At 37.0% G+C, this 15,927-nt stretch overlaps 1 protein-coding gene across 1 annotated transcript; it reads right to left on the reverse strand.

Annotated features, from left to right (window-relative positions):
• Positions 1-4,188: 4,188 nt before the first annotated feature.
• LOC101600402 (olfactory receptor 4Q3) lies at positions 4,189-5,259 on the reverse strand. The gene has a single exon (XM_004670131.2). It carries the CDS (start codon positions 5,257-5,259, stop codon positions 4,189-4,191), a length of 1,071 nt encoding a protein of 356 aa, XP_004670188.2.
• Between the last annotated feature and the right edge of the window lie 10,668 nt (positions 5,260-15,927).

Consider the following 15,927-nt stretch of genomic DNA (forward strand, 5'->3'; position numbering starts at 1 on the left):
TGACTTGTTGGCCAGGGAGGTCCCTGATATCCCCAACATATTACAGACTATTGTGAGACAGTTGATTTTCCACCAAAAATAGATGGTAAGACCCTATTGCTGAAGACTCCACATACTTGGACTGCATATCCACTGAGAAATCCTGCTAGAGCTGAGCTGAAAACCTCCTCCATGTAGACCAGCTGAAAGAAAGCTGCTTTGCTGAGTGCAGTTCAATAGGAGAGAGATAAATCACCAGTGGAGATCCTCAACAGTGGACACTGCAAGGCTTAAGTTTGGCCAGCCAGGCCAAATGAGCCAAGGTGTGCAATAGTGGCGTGTCTGTTATGGGAGAAACCAATCACCCTCTAATTTGAATGGAAGCCTGCTCCATGTGAGGGAAACATCCCTGATACTGAAAATTTATGATAATGACAGTCATGATCTCCAGGGGTGTAACGTCTGCTGGTGTCTGTCTAAATGTGTATTAGTATACTCATCAAACTGCCCAGTAAGCACTTCTCGTAATGTTCATAACTATATATTAAAGCTAATCTCACTTGTGGTTAGAGAAGCTTCTTGTTTCAGATGGCAGTGACCTTGAGATGGCTCAGAAGGTCATGGTGCTGAGAAGAAGTGACAGAAGAGTGCTCAGCACTGAAACATCTTTATCACACCTTCCAATGCTTGGGGTCCGTTATGGAAGAGGTGGCAGAAAGAATGTTAGATCCAAAGGGAGGGTAGGATTCCTTATAACTTGCTCCTAAAGACACAAAATGGCCTGGATATCCATGACCTCACAATGCCTGACAACTACCTTCACAAGACCCTCATAATAGGAGGAAAAGATCATGACATCAACATAAAAGAGAGATTGATTGAGAGGGGAAAACTTATGATGGAAAGTGGAGTCACAAAGGGGAAAGTCAGGGAAGGGAGGAAATTACCATGGGTTATTGTTGATAAGTATGTAAGTTATCAATAAAAAAAAAACTTCAAAGGGAGTGGGCAGCGAAGGAAGTAAGCTATAAAATTTAACTACGTACATATGACCTGATATCTAAATACAAACCATTATAATAAATTTAAAAAACATGGCTGCAGAGATAGCTTAAGGTGCTTGCCTACAAAGCCAAAGGACCCAGGTTCAATTCCCCAGGATCCAAGCAAGACAGAAGCACAAGGTGGTGTATTCATCTGGAGTTTGTTTGCGGTGGCCAGAGGCCATGGCACTCCTCTCTCATTTCTCTATCTCTTTCTCTCAAATAAATACATAAATAGTTTTTAAAAAATTCAATGTCTCTGACTAGAAAGAGGCCTATGGTCAAAAGCACTTGCTTGCAATGCCTGGTAGCTTGGGTTTTGATTCCCCAATACCCATGTAAAGCGAGATGCACAAAGTGGTCCATGTATATGGAGTTCATTTGCAGGGGCAAGAGGCCTTGTTACACTCATATTCTCTCTGTCTCTCTGTCTCTCTTTCTCTCGCTTTTGCTCTCACTCTTTCTCTTTCTCTTTAGAAATAAATATTTTTTTTTTAAGTTCAATGTCTCAAACACATGGCCACATCCCACTCCTTTCTCTGAAATTATTTGCCAGATAACTGGTCTATGTGCTCTCTTTTCCCAAGATTCCACAGAAGGCATTTCTGCTCAATTCATAATCTAAATGTAGAAGTATAGTATGTGTGATTTTTCAAAGTACCATGGCGATCTTTTATACTTCTGCAAATGTGTTATAACTCATTGACAAATATTGTTGTCTCTCAATTTCCTGCTTTCTATGTAGACTTTTCTATTAGATAATCTGTCTGTGATCCATCTGCCCACCTATGTTTCATCTATGATGTCAATCCATACATGTAAAAGTAAGAAAATCCATTTGTGTTAAACATGAACTTCTAGCAATTCCATGAGTACTTGTTGTCTTGTGACCTCATACTTTCATTTTTATATTTTGTAGAATCAAAGCATCTATTTCACCTTATAACATGTGTAAATGTTGTAGGTGAAATAGATGCTTTGATGTTATTCTTCCCTCTGGATAACTTCAGCAGCCCAGATTCAGCTAATGGCTGGAGCAATATCTTAGTGGGTACTGAAGTCATCTTGTTGGGCTTGTCTAGCTCTTGGGAAGTTCATCTTTTCCCCTTGCTTGATCTGTTCTGTGTTTTACAGAGAGGTGATGTTATGGAACATTATCATTCCCATAGCAACTGAAGACTCATGCTTACATTCCAGCAACCTTTCTTAGCAATCTCTCCTTCACTGATGTGTATCAGATAATATTTACCACTTAGAAGATAGAATTTCTCAGTAAACATACACCGTTTTCCAGGGATACATTAGCATAGTTCTTTTCCTGCCATGTGTCTTGGGATAGTGAGACAGAGCTGCTTGTTGCTATGGCAATTTGCACTACATTTGCCATTATGAACTGAAAGTTCTGCACTGTTCATGTTGGGGTCTTTTGGGTACTGCCACCTGGCATGTACCACTGAGCTAATTTTCTATGAACCAAAAAATAGACACTGTTTTGATAGAAAGACCTTTCTATAATGATTAAGCTTGTCTGATTATATACCTGTCTTTTGGAAATCCTAGGTCTCATAAACAGTAGACTCTGCCACTTATCTGTTTCCTTCTTTTGCTCATATCTTACTCTATCATGTTTGCTACTCTCCATCACCAAACCTCTGGTAGGGCAGCCAAGGCATTCTCCACACTCTCAGCTCATATTGCTTCTGAGGTTCTGTTGTTTGGCCCATTAATTATCACATATATTTGGTCCTTTACCAGCTTTCCAACTGGTAAATTGACTTCTGTGTTTCCTTTAGTCCAATAATTTATAATCTGAGTGTTAAAGATGAAAAGGAAGCCATGTACATACATTTTTTCTTAAGCATAAAGCCTAAGAACATAAGTGAAAAACCTTTCTTAAATTTGTGAAAATATTTTTATTTGCAAGAGAGAAAGATAGAAGCAGAATGGGCACACAGCAGTACTTCCTGCCATTGTTAATGAACTCCAGAAGCATGCACTACTTTGTACATCTGGCTTTAGGTAAGTCCTGGGAAATTGAACCGAAGCCATCAGGATTTAGAAGCAAGTGCCTTTAACCTGTGAGCCTTCCCTCCAGCTCCCTTTTATCCAACATAAAAAAACTGTTTATGAATGGTCAAGAATATTGCAGCTTAGCAAGTGAATTCTAGTTAATTGTTGCACAGAAAGTGATTAGCTTGAAAGTAAGCAAATTGGCATAAATACTTTTCTGAGGAGAAAAAATATTAATTTTATAACAAAAAATTACTACTTGTCTTGGTTTGTTATGCCTTTTATTGTGACCTTGAGCCAACCACTTAGCAGCTTGGTGTTCTCTGGTAAGAAATGAGGTTAAATGATGCTGCCTGCTTCTCAAAATCCATATGTGATTCAGAGGTTGGAAATCTGGGCACCTCAAAGACAAGGAGGGTGATTTAAACCACAGCTCTTCTTTTATATTTCAGTTTCCTTCTTTTAATATTTAAAGTTTTGAAACATTATGATCAGTTGAAACTTACCAACTTGCCCTCAATGTGAAATAGGATTCCTTTTTCAGATCACCTTTTCTAAAGAATAGTAGTAATATTCATCAACCCCAGCATTCCCATTTTTTTCACACATAAACTTGTTCATTCAATAGACTTGTTTGCATTCCTTAAATATGTCACAATGTGGAGCACAATTCCCAGGAGAACATTGGTGTACCGAAAGCTTAGTGTTTGTAGGATTTGCTAGAGACAGGACAAAAGAAATTGGGACACATCAGAAACCTCTTCCTAACACTAGGTATCATTAAATGCTGGAGGAGCAGGATGCAAAAGACATAATGTCTTCTTTCATTGGAATACACTTAAGTAGGAGGATGAATTAAAGAAGTGGCATGTTGTATATACAAGGATAAAGGAATTGCTCATTTAAGATGTCCTCTAACCCCATCATGTAATACTTCCTGTTATTTATCAGCCAGCAAACATTGTCAAGTATCTGCCTAATATTTAGCACTCAGGAAAGCCACCTATGTCTCCCAACTAATATCAAAATCTATGCTGTATAATTTTTATGCTGCCTTCTCTTTCATATTAAAATCTCTGAAGTGTGTGTCATTCATGTGCAAGTTGAAGTAAGAGTGTCTAAAAATAGGCATATGTTCTAAATTATTTTTGTCTATTCATCTTTTCATAAAGCAATGGGATGACACTTGCTTTCTTCTCAGCTTTTCCATAGCTGTCATCATTTCTGCATTTCTGAGTGTATAGATGAGAGGATTTAGCATAGGCGTGATCACGGTGTAAAAAGCAGAGAATACCTTATCCACAGAGAAGCTGCAGAACGGCCTCAAGTAGATGAAGACACAAGGCACAAAGATCAAGCTGACCACTGTTAGGTGGGAAGCACATGTGGACAGTGCCTTGCTCTGCCCATCCCGGCGAAGGCGAGTTCTCAAGGTGATCAGAATGACAGCATAGGATAACAGCAAGACCAAGAAGCAGACAAGAGATAGCAGCCCACTGTTGAAGGCCATCAGTACCTCGACCTTGTAAGTATCTGTGCAAGCTAGCTTGATAACCTGTGGGACATCACAGAAGAAGTTGTCCAATTCATTTGGCCCACAAAAAGGCAGTTGGATGACTAGGATGACCTGAGTGATAGAGTGGATGAATCCTCCAGACCAACAGCTGAGCACCAGCCAAAGACACAGATGGTGGTTCATGACCGTCAGGTAGTGCAAAGGATTGCATATGGCAACATACCTGTCATAGGCCATGAGGGTCAGCAGAAACATTTCACTGGCTCCCAGAAAGTGCAGAAAGTAGATCTGGGTCAGGCATCCAGAAAAAGATATAGTCTTGTTCTGTTGTAGGAAATCTCTTAACATCTTAGGCACTACAACACAGCTCAGGCATAGGTCAATGAAGGAAAGATGGCTCAGGAAATAGTACATGGGAGACTGGAGCAGATGAGCATCAGATCGCACTGTTGCCACTATTAAGAGGTTTGCCAGGACAATAACCGTGTAAACCAACAAAAATGTTAAGAACAGAAACAGCTGTAGCTCCCAAGAGGATGATAGGCCCAGAAGTTTAAATTCTGTCACATCAGAATCATTTTTATATTTCTTCAAGTCAAGAATACCAAGCCACCTAGAATTAAAAAAAATAAATAAACTGAAATAAGAGATTAAGACCAAGGAATAATGATGAAAAAATGTTATATATTCATTTTGTATACATGCCATCATGTTTACTGTATGGAAGTTCATTAAGATCAGACTAAATAAAAACATTTTTTAAATGTGAATTTATATGTCCTGCAAAGGTTAACAACTATTATTAGGAAGCACAAATCACTTAGTAAGGATATAAATGTTCATGTTCTTTTGACTATTATTATTTTGTTGTTTTTGTTTATTTTCTCAGATCTCAAAGAGTGAGAAGTTTGTAGAGATTAGGTAAGAAAAATTAAATACTTTTAAAATATAGGGAAGCATCTGCTTGGAAAGGGTAGGACAGTGACTAAACATCTCTTCTAGCAATTCCATCAGCACATTTTCCGCTAGGAACAGGAACTAAAGGTAAAATCCCCCATCACTGAGGCAGATACAGAAGTCCACCATTACCCATTTTGTAAGAAATGATCATAGGAAAAGTTAGAATTGCACTACTTATGGCCTCTCAACAGCAATGGAAACACAAGAGAAAATTAAAGACACATTTAGATGTCACTCCACCAGGCAGGCACTCTATATTTCCCTTCCAAGCTAACATTGAGTGGGAATATCTTGAATTACAAACAAAAAAATAAGAAAGAGTGGTAATTTCCTCCACAGAGAGTAAGTAAAAGAAACTGTAAGACATCAGAAAGCTCTTTCTAACACAGAGTCATTAGATGCTGGAGGAGCAGAATGCAAAAGACATGAAGTGTTTTCTTTCATTTAAATGTAAAGTAGCAGGATGAATTAAAGCAATGATGTGTTGTAGATAAAAGTGCAAAGGAGTTAATCATTCAAGGTGCCCTCTAACCCTATTACATAATAATTCCTATAATTTGTCAGCCAAGAAACATTCCCAAGTCTCTGCAAAATATTTATCACTCGGAAAAGCTGTTTATGTTTCCCAGGATTTGTAAATTTTGTGCTCCCTTTATTTTATACCCAAATCTCTAAGTGGTGTTTATGCATGTTTAGGTGAAAGTAAAAGTGTCCAAAGACAGGGTATACGTTCTAAATTATCTTTTTCTACTCATCTTTTCATAAGGCAATGGAATCTTACTTGCTTTCATCTCACTTTTTTTTTGCAGCTGTTACCATGTCTGATTTCTGAGTGTGTAGATAAGATGACTTAGCATTAGTGTTTTCACAATGTAAATAACAGAGAACACCTTATTCCCAAAAAGCCATATACCTTAGTTATCTGAGTTATAACCAGATTAAGATGGAGTTATAGTTGGCATGGATTCCTTTTTTGCTGATTTAAGACATGCATTTTCTTCAGATAATAAAAAATCATAATTCTGATAATGCAAAACTCACTTTCATAATTTATTAAAATTGATATGTTTAGTAATGCCATCTTCAGCTTCCACATTTCTAAGATTCCTTATCAAAGAAAGAAACTTAGCCTCTGACTATTCCATGACATGAAAGTAGCATTATGTCTTCTAGCCTAAAAGACTCTCCACTGATAAAATCATCTTCCACCACAATGTAATTTATCTGGTCAAGAATGTAAATCAACATAGTTTCTAGGAAAAGAGTATGAACGTTTCTCAAAAAATATAATAGGAAGTGCCATATGATCCCATAACCACTTCTATGGGGTTTATATCCAAAGAAAATGAAATTGGCATATTGCTGCACTCCTGTATTCATGTCAGCACTATGCACAACATATAGGAAATGTAAACCTAACTGCTCATGACCTGATGAACAAATAAAGATGTAGTCCATATCCACAAAGGGATTCCAATTTTATAAAGATGAAATTCTACCATTTACAACAAAAATGGGGGAAATTATGTAAGTAAAATAAGCTAGGCACAAAAAGACAAGTACCTCACTATCTCTCCCACATGAGAAATATAAAATGTTAAAAGTAAAATGATAGATAGATACTAGGGGCTAGAGAGAATGGAAGGAAGTAGGGAAATGTTGATCAACAAGAACTATGCTATAGTTAGAGATGAGATAGTCCTTGGAGGCTATAGATACCAATTATATACTGTCCATCTCATAAAACTGAAAGAAAAATTTTAATTCTTCACTGAAGTGAAATGTTTGTAGAAACAGTTACGTTAGCTTAATCTGAACATTATATAATACATACATATATGTGCAAAGCATCATATAACCTTGCCCCACTAATATGTATAATTAGTCTTTTCATGTATAAGTTAAAAATAAATGTGATTTTAAATTTTCCCTTGCCAAAGTTCTGCAGGACCAGAAGAGAAGAATTAAAAACCCCAGCTTCATGCTCACAGTCTCCAGCGGCAGGAAAATCTGCTTCTTCTCTACAAGGCTAGTGACCACTTCCTATTTCATACCCTAAAAATAATACGAGGATTTGCAAAACCCAACAAAAATGTCTTCAGTTCACAAAATGCACCAAAGGAATTGAGAGTGCTTAAAGGCTCCAACTTCATAGAAGGAAGAAAAATAAGTATACTCAAATAACCATGAACTTATAAATAACTGGACTCTGTTTTTTTAAATAGATATCTGGAGATGGTGATGAGAAAACATTAATAAGGGAAGTAACATTTTTCTCATGCAAATTATTTTTTAATGTAATATACTATGTTTGGTCTTCAGTTAGTTTATTTTCGTCTGTATTGTACTACAAGCATTATTAGAAGAACAAATGACTCACCAACAATAGAAAATATTTTCTAGTTGGAATTTCATTGCCATCTGAATTCTTTTGGGTGATAGCTGTTACTTTTTAAAATTTCTTCTAAAACACCAAGAAATGGTCAGCCATTAGTTAGAGGTGGTACCCATATGTGCCTTTTCCATGGAGAAAGGCATAATTTTGTTGTAATTGTTTGAGATACTGTATTTTAAACAGTGTTTGGGAGATGTGAAGAAGATTTAGCCAAAAGAACCTGAAATAAATAGAAATTTGGGGCGAGAGAGATGGCTCAGCAGTTAAGGTACTTGCCTGTGAATCCTAAGGACTCAGATTTCATATCTCAGTTTCCACAGAGTGCACAAGGTGATCCATGCATCTGGAGTTCATTTGTTGTGGATATAGGCCTGGGCATGCCCATTCTGTCCAATTCCCTATCTATCTATCTATCTATCTATCTATCTATCTATCTATCTATCTATCTATCTATTATCTATTATCTATCTATCTACCTGCCTCTTTCTCTTTCTCTTACTTTCTCACAAATAAATAAATAAAATATTTTTTGAAAAAGAAATAGAAAGTAGAATCTAAAAGGAACTGTAGTAGAACTAGGTAGTCTTAAGGCAATATTGTCGCAAGACTTTAGGTTTAGACAAGGTTTAGACAAGACAAGACTTTAGATACCTAAAGTATCTTGTAATTACCTTTCAAAGTATCCTAAGCCCTAAAATACCTTTATGATATGGGAGTTTTACTTTGCTGTAAGTATTTATTTATTTATTTATAAATGTAAAAAATCTAGACCCCAAATTCAAGTTGTCTTCTAAGTATTAAATGATGTATACCAGAGTAGATCAACAAAAAGTCCAAATGAAAAAGTCTCCTAAAAAAGAGTAAAATTATTTCAAAACTATCAAAGATAATATGCTCAGAGAAGCAAAGGTAGTCTGAATACACATGTAGATGGAACTTACATCATTATCAGGAGCTATGTGCTTTGAAGGAGAAATTGTGTATTTATCTTCTTCACAATTTCAGAGTAGGAGTCAGCGTCTTCAGATGGCCATCGCAGTTGCCCAGTCTCTGCCTTAATCACTTCCTTATCATCCCTAATTAAAGGAGTGTTGATCAAAACATGCCCTGCCCCTAAGGCCTTGGCTGTGTATAAGGTTCTTATGGTCATTATATCATTACTCAGCCTAATGAGCCTTGGAATTTCTTAAGCTGCCATTGTTTAACTTGGCTATATCTCAGTTTCTGCTTGAAAGCTGACCTGGGCACCACGGGCACCAAAATTCTCAGATCTGGGTCATATGACAGCCCATTCTTTTTATTTACTTTCGACTGATTAATTTATGACTCCATCAGCCACCCAGTTTCCATAGCTCTGTCGTTGGAGTGACAAAATTCCTGCTTGGTTCTCTCTCGGTGAGGAACTTAAGTATGGATCATAAATATAGCTATTGTCTTTAATCATTAAATATTTTTACAAATTACTTTCATCAAGGTACAATTTATATATTTTAATATATAATTATCTAATGATGAGCACATATCAGAAACTGTATTTGACTCATAAAGGAGAGATAGCAGAATAGCAATGCATTTGAAAGAATATTAAAAACATGATTTTAAAGGTGCAGCAGCACACACCTTTAATCCCAGCACTTGGGAAACAGAGGTAGGAGGATCACCTTGAGTTTGAGTCCACCCTAAGAGTACAGAGTGAATTCCAGGTCAGCCTGAGCTAAAGTGAGACCCTACCTCATAAAAACAAAAGAAATATGATTCTGAATAATTGTAACAAGAACAATGAAATAAAATTTATAAACTATATAAACTCCAGTCAATACTTTGAAAGGAAATTCAACCTTATCTCTCTCAGACCACACATAAAAGAAAACGGACAGAATTTTGAACATCTCCACTTAAATAGTAATAAATAGTAAGTTTAGCAATTATATAACACTAGGGAGTCAGATGAGATGTAGGCTTGTTAGTACCTAAATATGATATCAAGAGATAACATAATCACCACTTTGCCTTCCTTAAAATTTTAAATGCTTTTCTTAGTTAAGAAATTGCCATAAATACTCTCCAAAATTCTAATTCACAAATTTTATCACATTGTGATAAGAACAGGAGAAAAACTCTTATTAGGCAGGTGGGAAAGGGAGACTTCAAGAGTAAGCAGTTCCTGGCACCATTAACGGGACTGTCTGGCCAGAGGCCAGGAGACATCGTTAATCCTTTGGGCTTTTTCCTTTTTCTCTGTTCTTTTAAGTCTCTTAAATAGCAGAAAGCTAATGAGCAGCTGTCTGGACACCTATGTGAACGTACAGTTGGACGAGTTGGACTACACAGCCCATCTCTTCTCACATCAGCTGTTATTTTGGAAACCACTTTACAATTTTAATAAAAGTTTTGTTACCCCTTAAATGAAGCCACTCAGTGACAACTTTCTTTGGGTCCATCTCCCAGGGAAGCACTTCACAGGAGAGATAAGCCTGGTTTCTTTATCATATGATTCTTTTTCTGCACAATAAAGTCTGCTTCTTATGTGCAATAAACTTTTCTCTAAATTTTCTTCCCTTTATAATAAAATTTCTCCTTTTAAATTCTTACTTTGTTGTCCATGAGATTCATTCTTTGAGTTTATGAGACAAGGACCCAAAGCCACTGACTCCATGGATCTTTGGTGAACACTGTGTCTATCACACTACTTCCTGAGTTATGTCCATGCAAGAGTCAAGACAAGGTTCTGTCACTTTTCAGGACTTGTTAAATAAAATTTAAATGGTATTTACCTGAATTTATTTATGTATGTACAACAAGAGGTTTACATTAACACAAGCAAGTTTCCTTGTCATATAGACAGCAATCACATTCAACCAGAGAAGTAACTTCTGTCTGAAAGTGGCATAAGTGCTCCAGACTGCATTATCAATTACCTTAAAAATCTCAGATTTCTTTTTAGTGCTTTTAGTACTTGTCTACTCAGACAGGAAAACTAAAATGGGACATTAATATAAGTTTGATTATGCTACCATAACTTCAAATGTAAAAGAATCTCTCATTTCTTAACATCCTTCAAATTTTTGTAAAGTGTTTGGTCTGTCAGAAAATAACATTACCAGCCAGCTTAAAGAAGGTTTATAGATATTATTCCCATATATGCTATATAATTTTCTGGAAAGTATTCTGCTTGCCCTTCTTATTTTTAAAGACAGTAAACAAAAGTCTCCTCTTGCACTACTATGCTATAATAATCAATAATTCAAAAGTTTTAGCTTTTTATTGGCAACCTCCATACATATAGACAACATATGATGATAATAACCCCTTTTGTGGTGGTATGAATATAAATGGGTCCATAGAGTCAGGTATTTTTAAAAATATATTTATTCATTTATTTATTTGAGGGAAAGATGGAGCGAGATCAAGCATGGGCATGATAGGGCATTCAGTCCAGCCACTACAAATGAACTCCAGATGCATGCACCCCCTTGTCCTGGAGAATCAAACCAGGATCCTTTGGCTTTGTAGGCAAACGCCTTTACTGCTAAGCCATCTCTCCAGCCCCGAGTCAGGCATTTTTAACTGATTCTTACTTAGTCTTCATCAGGCAGAGCCCTTCATGAGCTGCTGTGTCACTGTGGGGTGGATCTTGAGTCGAACCCTAAGGTGTGTACAGAGCCAGCTTGAGCTCTAGGGGTGTTCTCCCTTCCTCTCTCTCCCTCTATCTCTCCTGTGGAGATATGATGAAGTGTGTCAGCTTCCTCTGTCATAATTATACTTCTCCTGGAATCTGTAAGCCTGAAATAAACCCTTTCCTTCCTTCCATATGCTGCTTCTTGTCAGTTGTTTGGCCCAGCAATGAGAAGGTAACTACAGCACATTCACCCTCTACCCTCCTTTTCCTCTTATCCAATCCCCTTCCACTGAATCTATTTCCTTCAACTAGTTCACTCTTCTATTTTTATGTCATGTAGGGAAGTATAAGCCACTGTGAGGTCAAGAATATCATGGCCCTTTTGTGTCTGGAAGAAAGTATTGCAAATCACTTTTCCCTTCCTTTGACTCTTATGTTCTTTTGACCACCTCTCCTGCCATGTGCCCTGAGCCTTGGAGGACGTGATAAAGATGGCTAACTTAGTGCTGAACATCTTATTGTAATCTCCTCAGCACTTTGATGTGTTTAAAAATATTTTTATTTATTTATTTATTTATTTGAAAAGAGAAAGGTGGAAAGAGAGAGAAAAATGAGCATTGGCATGGCAGAGCCTCTACCCAGTGCAAATAAACTCTAGGGGCATGTGCCACTGTGCATCTGGCTTTACATGGGCCCTGAAGAATGGAGCCTAGGTTGTTAGGCTTTTCAGGCAAGTGCTTTAATGCTGAGCCCTTTGATGGGTTTTGAGTCTCCCCAGTAATCACTGCCATATGAAAAGAGAAACTTCTTTAACCAAAAGTGAGAGTAGCATTTATATATTGGTATAAATATAAGTATTTAGAGGGTAGTTTGGTGGGCATAATATATCCATTTAGCCAGACAACAGTAGTAGTTTTCTTGTTAGGGCTTGTGACCTCCCTAGTCACAGGTAGATTATTGATTAGGTTTTCAGTACCTGGCAGGAATTCATTTCCTTAGAGCAGGCCACAAGTCTAATCAGAGAGCAGTTAGTTTCCCCCATAACAGAAATCCCAACATGGCACCAGTTGGCACACTTGGCCTGACTGGATAGCTATAAACCTTGCAGGGTCTACTGCTGGTTAAGACCCTTGATAACTTTTCTCCCCCAACAGACTGCATAGCTCTTTCCAGCATACTGGTAGCTGGACAACAGAGAGGAGGCTACCAGCTCAGCTTCAACTTGATTTCTCAGTGTCTTGTAACCCAGTAATGTGGTGTTTTTAACAATAAATCTTATTATCTAGCTCTGGTGGGCAACCAAGAGCCTTGCCAATAGCCTATAATGTTTTGGGGACATCAAGACCTCCTTAATCAACAACTTTCAGGAAGATATCCCATCCCTGATGCTGAAATTTTCTTGTAACAATCTATGGCTTCTGGGCACAGTATTATCTAGCCTCCACAGGTGTTGTAGTGGTGCATGCCTTTAATGACAGCACTAGGAAGGCCAAGGTAGAAGGATCACCATGAATGTTCAAGGCCACCCTGAGACTACAGAGTGAACTCCTAGTCATCCTGGGCTAGAGAGAGACTCTACCTTGAATATATATATGATTGTAATTTAGCTAGTGGAAAAGTCTTATTTCATAACATCTTTAAATTTGATTAAAACTTTTCCTACCCCCTCCTCTTTTCCATCCCCTCCCTTGACCTCATATAGATCATTTCACTTCCATAAATCCCTCTACTTACATATCTCCTATACCCTTTTTTTTTAAGAATCCACAACTTTTAAATCATAAAAATATTATTGATATACAGTCAACATGGCAAAAATGTTAACACTGTTAACTGCTTTCTTTCTGCAACCAATTCATAGTGTATTGAAGGACTGACAGATGGGTTTCTTGTGAGGCTAAGGGCAGAAGCACAGCATACAAGCAAGATAGACCAGACATTTCTCCTTTACAGAAGCAGTTCTCACATCACTCCAGCCTGCAGAAGGTGACAGCTCAGGGAGGAATGATACACACAGTAGATGAAAGTTCTTGGCATGGGAAGTTCAGATCCCATAGTCAAATCTCCCCTAGCAGTTCCATTAGCACAGTTTCCAGGAACTTTGTATGAAATACAGTCATCTGGATTAATTTCTTTCAGGAAAGTTCAAACCTGTGATATACTGGGAATTAATAGGTCATTTACTCCAGATAAACATTTGTTAGCCAGCCAGGTGTGGTGGCACATGCCTTTAATCTCAGCACTCAGGAGGCTGAGAGTAGTTATGAGTTAGAGGCCAGCCTGAGATTACACAGTGAATTCCAGGTCACCTTGGGCTACAGTGAGTCCCTACCTCAAAAACACAAACAAAAAAATTTGCCAGTTATTTTTTCTGGAAACAATATTTTCACTAGAATAGTTTATACTGTACTGTGATGATGATGTAAATGAGCAAAGGAAGAAAATTAGCCAAAGATCTAATTTATTTTTAGAAAATTTTAGTTACAGTTAATTTAAGCTAAGGCTAATAAAGTATTCTTCTCTTCAAACATCTATAACTTGCTGTAGCATCTCAAATTTTACCTGTTTTCATTTTCTTTCTCATTCTGGCACAAGCAAATATTTTTATTTTAAAATAAATTACTCAGGCTGGAGAGATTGCTTAGTGGTTAAGCACTTGCCTGTGAAGCCTAAGGACCCCAGTTCGAGGCTCGACTCCCCAGGACCCACGTTAGCAGATGCACAAGGGAGCACATGCGTCTGGAGTTCGTTTGCAGTGGCTGGAGGCCCTGGCATGCCCATTCTCTCTCCCTCTCCCTATCTGCCTCTTTCTGTCCCTCTCTGTCTCTCTCAAATAAATAAACAAAAATAACAAAAATTTAAAAATAAATTACTCTTCTTTGATTTTAATAAACAAAAACTGCATCCATTACCTTGCATTCATAATTACACTTCCTTGCCTCATAAACTTAGTATTGTCTGAGCTTTCATATTAGTTTCAAATTTGAACAAAGCAGTTTTTTTAAACTCATGAACATAGAAAAAGATAAGTGCTTGACAGTTGAGATTTGTCACACTTAAGTACCTCAGCAGAGTAGCATCAGCACATGGTTACAAGTACTTCATGCTCTTTATATTCTTGAAGTAGCAAAAATAGACATACCTTATATTGAATTAAAGATAGATAAACATCCTATCAAACTGCTAATGGTTAGTGACATCTAAAACTAAGAGACATTAAAAATATGCCAGATAACATATTTTGGATTTTTTTCTTATCAACAACTTTCTAGATATCCAGATTTTTCCATTAACTAACCCAATTATTCATCTTACAGTTAGCAGAAGATGCTTGAAGTCATGAATTACATGATAACAATACAATGCAACACAATTACTATTTATATCAATATTAATCAGAAATATTCATATCAATCACAAAAATACTTTATGTGAAAACTTGATTTTGTATTTTGATAATATGAGATATATAGAAGTAATGCTTGCTCATCTCTTTGCAAAGTCAGTAAAGGAAGATTATATATTTCAGAGTGATTCTTCTTCTATTAATAAACTAAGAAAAGTCTTACAAAAATAAATTGTATATTTGTTTCATATTCCAGCCTGTGATAAAATGTAAACAAAAAGTCCCTTCCTCAAAAACACAAAAAACAAAAACACAAAAAGTAAGAGTACTGATTCTCTTAAAAGACAGGGGCTTAAAGAAAGAAGTCTGATAGACTTTTTCTGCTCCTCAAGGTTGGCTTGATTTCCTCCCTGGATTCACAGATTTGGCAGCCCACCTGGAACTGGTTTGGGAAGTATGAAAAATGCAGTAAAAAGGCCATTTGACTTGTAACACAAGTTTTTGGAGATGACCATTGGCAATGTGGGACAGGGTTGAAATCTCTGTATATAGGCTCTGTGAGGCAATGGCATGGAACCAAAAAGATGAACCATGATTTGTAGTCAATGTCCCAGGAACTTGGAAATGCCAAGACTATGGGATGCCTGCCAAGGAAAGTTGCTCCCTCTGGCTCTCAAGTATTTTTTTTCTAGCAAAAAGAAGCTAACTGCAAGAATATCTCAACATTATGAAAGCTATATACAACAAACCTATAGACAACATCATGCTAATGAAGAAAAACTTGGAGCATTAACATTAATTTTCAATATAATGCTGGAAGTCTTGCCTAGAGCAGTAAGAAAATAAAAGGAATATGTATAAGAAATGAAGAAGTCCAAGTACTTTTATTTGCAAATTATATGATTTTGCAGATAACAGATGTCAATGTTCTTTTAGCTAACCAACACATTCAGCACAGTGGCACGATACAAGCCTTTCTATACCAATGACAAACATATTGAAAAAGAAATCATGGAAACAACCCCATTCAAAAAGTACCTTGGAGCAAAACACCACTAT

Source organism: Jaculus jaculus, chromosome 8 (genome assembly GCF_020740685.1).
Source record: "Jaculus jaculus isolate mJacJac1 chromosome 8, mJacJac1.mat.Y.cur, whole genome shotgun sequence".
Classification (NCBI taxonomy): Eukaryota; Metazoa; Chordata; class Mammalia; order Rodentia; family Dipodidae; genus Jaculus; species Jaculus jaculus.

Bases quoted from the DNA above. Each gene is read 5' to 3' on its own strand.
- LOC101600402 (XM_004670131.2), bottom strand. From the start codon at position 5,259: ATGATGGCATGTATACAAAATGAATATATAACATTTTTTCATCATTAT.